This window comes from Thalassophryne amazonica, chromosome 20 (assembly GCF_902500255.1).
Source record: "Thalassophryne amazonica chromosome 20, fThaAma1.1, whole genome shotgun sequence".
Classification (NCBI taxonomy): Eukaryota; Metazoa; Chordata; class Actinopteri; order Batrachoidiformes; family Batrachoididae; genus Thalassophryne; species Thalassophryne amazonica.
In genome coordinates, this window is record NC_047122.1 from 58,046,355 (window position 1) to 58,057,660 (window position 11,306).

The 11,306-nt window shown below is 45.0% G+C and overlaps 1 protein-coding gene across 1 annotated transcript in view; it reads right to left on the reverse strand.

Annotated features, from left to right (window-relative positions):
- The window catches only part of csmd2 (CUB and Sushi multiple domains 2), a 662,931-nt gene extending 661,606 nt beyond the window's left edge, over positions 1–1,325 (reverse strand). Inside the window, exon 1 of the mRNA XM_034160153.1 lies at positions 1,151–1,325. Within this exon, the coding sequence (XP_034016044.1) occupies positions 1,151–1,325 (175 nt within the window). The remainder of the gene's footprint in view (positions 1–1,150) is intronic.
- Positions 1,326–11,306: the final 9,981 nt, after the last annotated feature.

The following is an 11,306-nucleotide window of genomic DNA, read 5'->3' on the forward strand; positions in this document are numbered from 1 at the left end:
CGACAGACGCGTTAACGCACAGTGAGACGTTCCGAGCGCAGCTCCACAAAACGCGCAATAAGTGGGAGTCCGATTTCAAAATGATTCTCATATAAAGCAGTAAAGACAAATGCGTAAAGACGCGCGGATGGGCGGATGGCGATGACGATGAAAGTATGACGTGTCAAGCTCGATTCGAATCACAGTTTGTACAGTGGGAAACGATGCGTGGTGAAAATGAGCCCACGCTCTCTCAGTCGTGGGCTGTGCTTGCTGTCCAATCCACAAAAAAAAAAAAAAAAAAAAGTGTGAGTGGGTGAACGCGGAGTCATGACTCACTTTTAAATTTATTTTGTGGCCGTATTCTTGGTTTTCACTAAAAATAGCGTCCAATCTTTTGTGTGGGGCCAAGAGTGATATAACTCTTAGATTTCTTGCCAAAAAGAACTCAAGAAAAAAATAAATCATTGCGGCTCTTATCCATCCTTCACCCGCGCCATGGGAAATGCTGGACTCTAAAATGACGCTATCATGAATAACCACGACTCTGGAAAGATGGGGAGGTTGGTGTTAAAAAAAAAAAAAACTAAATAAAAATAAAAATAAAAATCACGACCCAGTCACCCCACAGCCTTACTTCTCTCGGTATCTTCTTTCAGCGTGCGCACATCAGGTTGGGGAGAAGTGGAAGCAAGTTAATAGTCGCGATAATGACGATCATAATCTGTTGAATGCCCAGCTGCGGCAGCGAGATTTTCCTTTTGCAATTAATCAACGACAGAAAATAAGAAAAAAAAAAAAAAAACCGAAGTCAGTTAATTAGGCCTGAACCCCAACCCTCCCACCCCGCGCCACCACCCACTCAGACAGAAAGAGACAGAGGAGGAGAGAAAGAGAGCGGGAATCCTGAGAAAGAACAGTGAGGGAGCATCCGGCGCAATGTGACCACCTGCGCTTGTGCCCGCTGCGCACAAACGTCCTCTTTCACGCGACACCCGCCCCATCGTCATTTTGTTGAAGGAGTCAAGGAGAGGCTGTCATCCAAACACGCCTCATCCCCAATCAATAAGTTTGCGCAGATTGATCGCGTTTACACTGATTTGCATTCAGCTGTGGTTGCTGATGGAGGCGGGTGGTGGGGGTGTTCTGCATCACGCGGATTGGGACTTACCCTTTACTGAGGCGGCCAGTAGCCCCATATATAAGAAGAGGACCCGACTCCAGTGGTGCGCCTGCACTCCCGCCTTCATTAGAGCGAAAATCCGTATCCTGTCCCCTCTGCTGCATGCGCATTCCGCTCTCCTGGCGAGTCCCGTGGCTGCGTCCCGGTTGGAAGCGGCGGTCATGGCAAAGGGGGGGTGGGGTGGAGGAGGCGGTGGGTAGTTCTCTAATCCGGCACGCTCGATACTTCTCAGATGGTCAGAAAAGAGAGATTCACTCGGTGTTGGTGCTGAGAAAAATCCCAATGCATGGAGGAGCCTCTGATCTCGCAGCTGGACTGAACCATGTCACGCAGGGACCGAGGGGTTTAGAGTCTGTGTCTGGAAAACAGAGAGATCTCACATCTATAAAAGAGGCAACAGAGAGGAAGGCAAACCGAAGGGGAAAAAAGAAAGAGCGTGAGATGTGATGGGATTCAGGTGGCTCACCGAGCTGACCGGCGCGCGTAAAAAGCCTAAAAATCCCCAATCCGTTCCACATACGTGTCAGAAACACCAAAATGAAATAATAATAAAAAGAACGGGGAGATCCCGCCTTCTGTGCGCGCTTCAAATCATCTCCAGGTAACAGGCAAACAGATAATCCACATTTAAAGTCGATATGAGATGCGAAAAAATGACGAAGAGCGTAGTGACCCGCAGAGGATATCCGACCACCACCTGAGAACCAAAGAAAACAACAATAACAAAAAAGAATAAGTTACCGGAATTTAATGATAAAATATGCGTAAAATACGCAGTGTAAATCCAAGAAGGCAGCGCTGAGCTGTGATGGCCACGACGTCGACGAAGGTCTGCGCGACGCCAACACGCAGACTGCAGATCTGTTTCTTCCTTACGAGTATCTCTCTCTCTCTTTCTCTCTCTCTCTCTCTCTCCTCTCGCTCTCCCTCTCTCTCCCTCCAGTGATGATATGTGATTTTCAAGAACTTCCTTTTTTGTTGTTGCTGCCTCTCAAGAGGTTATAATGAAGACAAAAACACATTTAAACAGCCGGTTTCTTTTAAGGGGTCATACTGAGCCAGTTTGGTTTCATCTGCATTTAAATTTTAACAGAGCTCTCCATATAAAACATCCTCAAAGCCCCACAAATCTGTCACTGACAATGTTGAAACATCCCTGTAAGAAAATTTAGGCTGTAAAAAGGTTCATTTTAAATGCTTGTGACACGTCACATGAGCCCTTAAGTGGGCTGTGTTTGAATAGGCATTTTTGCTGAAGAAGATTTCCAACTGAATGAAATCACAATGATGTAAGTTAAGTAGCATTCCTGGATCAAAGCTGTTTAAGTAATCTAGATGGTTAGGAAACATGTCACTGCTTCCTTTGGAGCCTCCTTTAGCAGACAACTGACCATCCAGAGCATCAAAGTAAAAATTTTATTCCAATTAGTTGGGTAATCTACTTATCTGAAAACAGAAAGGTATTTTCTGTTCAAAGCACACAACAGGCTGATTCTTAGGTATTTTGACCTGCTGATTTAAAAAATTGCTGTATCTTTACTCTTGCACCTTCTAATTTGCATCAAACAAAATGGCAATCCATTTTGTCAAATTTCCACCAAGTTTACTTGTATTTGCATTAGAAACAGATATACAACTTTGATTCTTATGTATTTTGACCTGTAGAATTCAAATGTTAGCATGCTCATTCACTGCCGAACTTGCATAAAACAAAATGGCTGTGGAGAGGTGTGTGTATATGTGTGTTAGACGGACACCATCGCAGTCGCGATGATTACGTCAACACGGCGGGACCAGGGGTTGTTGTTAGCGGTGCCATGCTAAGAGGATATACTATGTGAATCCTCCGAGAAGTTCAACAATAAAAGGAGTTATTGAGCAGTTCCTTTCCGCGTTTCATTAACGTGACATGGTGTCAGAAGTCTGACGAACAGGACACCCGATGGAGATGGCAAAATTTGGACCACCAGAGCAGTTTGACTTCACAAAGCCGGTGGAGTGGCCGACGTGGAAGCGGCATTACAGCAGGTTCCGTGTGGCGACCAAACTTGATAAAGAGCCTGATGTGGTACAAATAAATTCCCTTCTTTATGCAATGGGGAGGGAAGTGGAGCCCATTTACGAGTCCTTCACGTATGAGAGTGAGGAAGAGGAGAATGACTTTGACGTGGTAATGGGCAAATTTGATGAACATTTTGTGCCAAAACGCAATGTGATTCATGACCGTGCGTGCTTCCACAGATGCACACAGTGCCCCGGGGAGACTGTGGAGGCTTTCATAAGAAACCTGTATGAACTGGCCCAATATTGCGAGTTCGGCCAAGCTAAAGATGAGAACATTCGGGACAGAATTGTCATAGGCATACTGGACTGTGATGTGTCTCAAAAGCTACAGCTGGAACCGGACCTGACACTTGAAAAAGCCATTCAGATCGCAAGACAGAATGAACAAATCAAACAACAAAATACAGCGATGAGGGCTGAATGCTCAGTGGATGCAGTGAGGTGACGGGAGCAGCAACATAACACAAAAAAGAACAAAAGTGGATGGCTGGGGCAAAACAAAAACAAATATGATGTACAGGAAACATGCACTTGATGTAACAGGCAGCACACGAGGAATGAAACATGCCCAGCGAAAAATAAAAGATGTCGTAAATGCAACAAAATTGGACACTTCCAAGTTGCATGTAAAACCAAGATGGTGAATGAACGAACTTGTGGCAACAGCAGCACCGGAAGCCACAGGTAGTGATGATACGTTCTTCCTGGGTGCCATTGTAGATCAGGATGCCACAGTTATAGACCAACCTGGGTCAGACGATGAATGGCATGTAACATTGCCGGTGAATGGCAGTCTGGTGGAATTTAAAATTGACACTGGGGCTGACATTACCATAATGTCTCAGCGCACGTTCCACAGCCTGCCCCAGAAACCCAGACTGGTTAGGACCAGACCCAATGCCAGCAGCCCGGGAGGGGAAGTGAAGTGTATGGGTAAATTCCTAGCCACCAGTCAATACAAAGGGCAAAAATACTCATTTTGGATAACAGTCATTCATGGACTGTTCACACAAAACTTACTGGGGAGATGCGTGGCCAAACAAATGGGCCTCGTAGTGCGTGTTGGTGCAGTTAGTACCGAAGTGCTCAGCGACATGTTTGGAGACATAGGGCTGATGGACTGTGACCCAGTTAAAATTAAATTGAGGGCTGATGCTGAGCCCTATGCCACGGCGACACCCCGTTGTGTGCCATTTCCACTCCTACCCAAAGTGGAGGCTGAACTAAAAAGGATGCTGAACATGGGCATCATCAGGGAGGTGACGGAGCCTACTGACTGGTGTGCGCCCATGGTGCCAGTAGTGAAGAAAAATTCAGACTCCATCAGGGTGTGTGTCGACCTTAAGCGCTTAAATAAGGCAGTTAGGCGGGAGCAGTACATGTTGCCGACATTTGACGACATCACTCCAAAGTTGGCCGGAGCCAAGGTGTTCTCCACGCTGAATGCATCTAGTGGCTTCTGGCAGATTCCCTTGGACCCAGGTAGCCAGCTACTGACTACCTTCATCACACCAATGGGCAGGTTTTGTTTCCGCCGCTTGGTATTCGGTATCTTGTCAGCGCCGGAGATCTTCCAGGGGCTGATGTCAGAACTGCTCAAGAACCATGATGGAGTCGTTGTGGTCATGGACGACATCTTGGTGTGTGGATCGAGCGAGGAGGAGCATGACCGACGCTTAGAGTCCGTCCTGTGCACTATAAAGCAGTTGGGCCTGAAGTTAAATAAAGCCAAGTGTTACTTTGGTAAGGAGGAACTCCACTACTTTGGACACATAATTAGTGCAAGTGGCATCAGGCCAGACACAAACAAGGTCAGGGCCATCACGGAAATGCCCAGACCGACCAATGTTGGGGAGTTGCGCTAGCTGTTGTGGGGAGGTTCCTTCCTGACCTGTCCACTAAACTGCACCCGCTCAATGAGCTGCTCAGGAAGGAGAACATGTGGGTGTGGAGCGAGCACCAGGAACAGGCACTGGAAAAAGCAAAGCTTATGCTCCTATCTGCACCTGTGCTTGCATATTATGACCCAAGACATCAGACGGTTGTGAGTGCGGATGCCAGCAGCTATGGCTTGGGAGCAGCACTGCTGCAAGATCGCAGCGGCACTTTGAGACCTGTCGCCTTCTGCTCACGTACTTTAACTGAGACAGAAAAACGCTACTCGCAAATTGAAAAGGAGTGCCTGGCAGCAGTGTGGGCCTGCGAGCGGTTCACGAGGTATATGCAGGGGATGGAGAGCTTCCTCCTCCAGACAGACCACAAATCACTTGTACCGCTAATTAACGTGTATGATTTGGACAAAGCACCACTGCGGTGCCAAAGACTGTTAATGCGCCTAATGAGGTTCAATGCGATGGCTGTGCATGTTCCTGGGAAACAAATGGTCATGGCTGATACACTGTCTTGAACCCCTCTAAGTCAGGAAGCAGAGTCAGACATGGACCTGGAGGTGGAGGCGTATGTCAGAGGGGTGGTGACGAAAAAACCGGTGTCAGTAGACAGACTCTCCGAGATACGAGAAGCCACACAAAGTGACCGGGATCTTCAGACTGTTATCACATGCATCCGAGATGGTTGGCCACGCAAATTGGCCGAGTTCCCATCCTCTCCCGGGTTCTACACCGCTAGGAGCCACCTTTCAGAGTCAAACGGACTAGTACTGTACGAGGACCAAATTGTAGTCCCAACACGACTGAGGGCTAACATCCTCAACCAAATTCACGGGGGCCATCAGGGGCTAACAAAATGCCGTGCAAGAGCCAAGTTGTCAGTGTGGTGGCCGCGCATCAGTGGCGACATTAAGCTAATAGTGACGCAATGTGAGTTCTGTATAGAACACAAGCCAAAGCAGAGACGCGAACCCCTTATTACTACACCTCTTCCAGAAGGGCCGTGGCAGAGGATTGCCGCAGACCTGTGTGAGCTAAACGGGAAGAGCTATCTGATTGTGGTAGACTATTATTCACGCTACATCGAGATGGCACATCTGCCTTCCACGAGTAGCCTGCAGGTCATCAATCACTTAAAGGGTATTTTCGCCAGATGGGGAATACCACTGGAGCTTGTTAGCGACAATGCAATGCAGTTCACTTCAGTTGAATTCAGAGACTTTGCTAAAGCTTATGGGTTCACCCATATGACCTCCAGTCCACACTACCCCCAGTCAAATGGGGCAGCTGAGAGAGCGGTCCAAACCGCAAAGAGGATTCTCAAGCAGCCAGATCCATCACTTGCTCTGATGAGCTACCGAGCGACACCCATCACTGCCACTGGGGTCAGTCCAGCTCAACTAATGTTGGGAAGACAGATTCATACCAATGTGCCGACACTAGAGACAAGCTTACAGTCAGATTCTGTGGGACGGGACCTAGTGTTACAAAATGATTTGAAGGCCAAAAAGGCATACAGGCACTTCTACAACAGGAGACACTCTGCCCGCCCACTCCCGGAGTTATGTCTGGGTCAACCAGTCAGGGTGATGTTGGATGGAGAGAGAGGGTGGAATACCCCAGCGGAGCTCATCGGACCATCAGGAGAACCGCGTTCCTATCTGATCAAGACGGATGGTGGCGCTATGCTGCGTCGCAACAGGAGACATCTGCAGGTGGTTCCGGAGAACATCGCGCCTACGGACCAGCTGCATGCGCCAGGTGGGAGCCCGATGCAGCCAGTGACCCATTCCAGTCCTACGCCGACCGGTTCGGAGGTTACAGCACTACCGGGCAGCTCAACTCCAGAGTCTACACAAGGTACTCCTCTGCAACCCCCTCCTTCCCAGGGGGAAACCAGGATGACCTTGAGGGGTCATGAGATCAAACTACCTCTCAGGTACAGAGATGTTTAGAGACCAAGTTACAAACATCACTTGGGTGAGTCACAAACTCTTAATTTGTTTTGACAGAGACATTCTCATTGCTAGAGGAAAAATGGAGATGTTTGTTGAACATTATGCTTCTGTTGCATTACCTTCTGTGTGAGTGTGAGAGTGAAGTTCAGAAAAGACTTTTCTTTGATATTTTAGAAGGACTTTGAGGTCTTGTGTTCAAAACCAAAAGAGACTTTCAGTTTTGATTTTGGAAATGGTTCAATGTCGAATATGGACTTGTTTTGTTAACCACTGTATTTGCTAGTATATTTACCCTGTTCAACGAAAGGGGGGAGATGTGGAGAGGTGTGTGTGTATAGGTGTGTTAGACGGACACCACCGCAGTCGCGATGATTACGTCAACACGGCGGGACCGGGGGTTGTTGTTAGCGGTGCCATGTTAAGAGGATATACTATGTGAATTCTCCGAGAAGTTCAACAATAAAAGGAGTTATTGAGCAGTTCCTTTCCGCGTTTCATTAACGTGACAATGGCCACCCAGTTTTTCACGTTTTTCCAAAGTTTGTTTTTGCTCAAGAAAGGCAATGAAAACTCTCCATCCCTAAAATGCACAAAACACCATGGCCGCCTGCTGTTTTCATACTTTGAAGAAGCTTGTTCTACAAATTAAAGTGATAAACAAAATTTCCCCCATGCCTCTGCTGCACACTCAGGCCTACAAATGCATGTATTTGTCAATCTTACTTATACTGGACTGTTGAAAAATGTCTCTTGTAGATTTAATAATCACAATATCATTATATTCATTCCTTGATGGCATGAATGACTCTTGAGGTCTGGGCTCTGTCTGGGTCACTCAAGGATATTCACATAGTTGTCCTGAAGACACTCCTTTGATATCTTGGCAGTGCCCTGCTGAAAGATGAACCATCGCCCCAGTCTGAGGTCAAGAGCACTCTGGAGCAGGTTTTCATCCAGGATGTCTCTGTGCATTGCTGCATTCATCTTTCCCTCCATCCTGACTAGTCTCCCAGTTCCTGCCACTGAAAAACATCCCCACAGCATGATGCTGCCACCACCATGCTTCACTGTAGGGATGGTGTCTGGTTTCCTCCAAACATGACGCCTGGCATTCACGCCAAAGAGTTCAGTGTGTCTCAGACCAGAGAATTTTGTTTCTCATGGTTGAACATACTTCAGGTCCCTTTTTCACAAACTCCACGTGGGCTGCCATGTGCCTTTAACAAAGGAGTGGCTTCTGTCTGGCCACTCTACCACACAGGCCTGATTGGTGAATTGCTGCAGAGATGGTTGTCCTTCTGGAAGGTTCTCCTCTCTCCACAGAGAGGAGAGCTCTGGAGCTCTGACACGGTGACCATCGGATTCTTGGTCACCTTCCTTCTTCCCGATCGCTCCATTTAGACAGGCGGACAGCTCTAGGAAGAGTCCTAGTGATTCCAATTGTCTTCCATTTATGGATGATTGAGGCCACTGTGTTCACTGGGACCTTCAAAGCAGCAGAAACATTTCTATACCCTTCCCCAGGTTTGTGCTTAGAGACAATCCTCTCAGAGGTCTACAGACAATTCCCTTGACTTCATGCTTGATTTGTGCTCTGACATCCACTGTCAACTGTGGCATCTTATATGTACTTTCATCACTGAGACAGATGGACCAATATGTCTGTGTGTAAAGTAGCCTTTTGGAACCAATCAATGGCAAGAAGTAGCAAACTACAAATGACCAAAACTGTTTGCCATGATTCTGAAACTTTCAGTCACATTTTGACAAAAAATAAGTTAGAAAATTTATTGTCAAATTTTTCTCCACCTTAACAGATTTTCCCAAGTTTGTTTGTTTCTTTATTTTATTTTCTGATTTCATTTCATTGAACTCAATCTGTGGTTGGCTGTTCAATCATGTTGATTTAATTATTGAAGCAAATACTACAGTAACATATACTATGACCTCAATTTGGCTGGAATTTTCTATTAGCTTAAATAATATTTTTCTATGGATGCACACCATGTTTTTTTCTAAGTAAGTCCACTGTGATTTATTTTGCTCTGCAACCATTCCAGCAGGACTAATCCATAGCTACCCAACAACCATATTTGTGTTATGCTGTATGGAAAGTGCTATTTTCAAATTCATTACAGCAAGTGTGAAAGAGGCAGGACTTATAGAAAAGGAAGGTATTGATTGAAAGTTAAGCTGCTGTAGGAGTGCAGGACAGGTGGGCTGTTGTGAGGAGTGGTAACAGAACCACCGCATTCATGCTAATTTCCACCATCTGTTTACCGGATGCCCAGAGCTTCCAGGACATCTCCGTTATCACAAGAGCCTCAGTTTCAGTGGACTACCAGCTCCACATTGAGGTTTCAAAGTCAACAGGCTGATGACTGAAGAGTAGCCTCATTAAAAGGTCATGGACTGGAGCGGCTGAGGCACAAGACATATAGAATGGAGCCATAACCCAAAGGGTGAGACCCATTTCTATTCATTCCGACATCCACTTTTTCTCTTTTTTTAATGTTATTTTTTATTTTATATTTATTATTATAATATTTATTATTTATTTTATTTTATTTTTGTCTTTCAAGCCAAAGAAAAAATAATCTACAACTGCATTTTGACAGCACAGACACTATTTTCTGATTAGCATTTCTAGTATAATGTCTGCTTGTGAAAGACAGCATTTGCTGACTAGAATTCTACCTTCTTTATTTGGATATACTGTCCAAATAATGGCATCCATACTGCTGCTACTATTACTAAAACTATGTGATATTGCCCATGGACATGAAGACAGTAAGGGCTATGGTAGTCTGAAATATGACTCCAGTGAGCTTGACTTTCACCCAAATGATTGAGCCGTGGCTGACCTTGATAGGACAATTATACAATCCACCTATGCATAACATTTGGTCTAAATGTGCTTGAAAATCAAAATCCTTGACCTTAACTTTTGTCAAAAATGAGTTATTTCAGGACAGTTTTAGAGTCAGCCTTCATGAGCATACCAAGTTTTTAAGAATCAGAAAAAGAACCCGTGATGAGTAAACAAAAAGCAGATACACATGAATTGACCTTTGGCAAATTTGACCTTGATGTACTTTTTCAGAAAACATCTTCATACACCCAAATGACCAAATGATTGACCTTTAATGAGCCTGACCTTGCTTGAGCAACTTGAGGGCCCACCTCCATATCTCTACCAAGTTTGGTGGATGGGGGGGTTTGACCTTTTTATCCAAATGACCTTGTCCATTTTGAAGACAAATTGTTTATTGTCAGTTCTGGGCATCTTTGTCCACATACAAACTTTGTTGGAAAGAACCCCAGAGGAACATTGGAAAATACTGACTGAGTGTTTATGAATTGTGAATTATGTTACTGTTAGCAAAACATTTTCTGTTGCCTGTGAGCTGCATTTGCTTTTACTGCCTTCTGTCACATGAAGATGTCTTGCTATATCATAGAAACAATGAAAATTTCTAGTACTGTATACAATAAATTCAGCTTTCTGCACTTTCAAACCAGAGCACCGCACTCATAGAGTGCAAACCTCCACCAACACTAGTTTCCAATTCCACAAAAATTTTGCCTTGGAAAAATTTTTCAAGGTCAAAGTCCTGTTAGGAGTGTCTTTTCAAAAGCTAAATTAGTATGTATGTAGTTCATGCACTTGAATCAACTTTTTTGCTTTCTCCACTTGGATTCCAACTGGACAAAAGACAAACAGGCATAAAAGTGGAACCTCCATCCAATTATGGTTGTGTAGGTAAATCCATAACAGAAAAACGAGAGTGACTGAGGCACTTTTGATTGAGATATAATCCAAAATGTACTCCAAATGGGCTCTTCAATATTAAATTCAAATGTCCACAAAATCCACAGTCTGGATCAGACCCTGCAGCTCAAACTTTGGGAGGTGACAGTGAGTGCCAGTTTGCACCTTGCCTTCAAATATGAGAGTGATTGTGGCATGTTTGATTAAGACAGAATATAAAATATACATTATATGAGGATTTTCAATGTGATTTTTCAGTCTGGCTGGGTTTTGAACCGAGGATCATCTGGTTTGAAGCCCAGCGCTTAACCACTAGACTATCACCTCCCCCATCCTAAGTAACACTCTCAAGTATGAAAGAAATTTGACACTGTTAAACATAGAAAAAAAAAAAATCTTGGAAAATTGGAAGAATTCCTGACTTTGACCTTGAAAATTTAACCAGCTCTTTTCTATAAGGA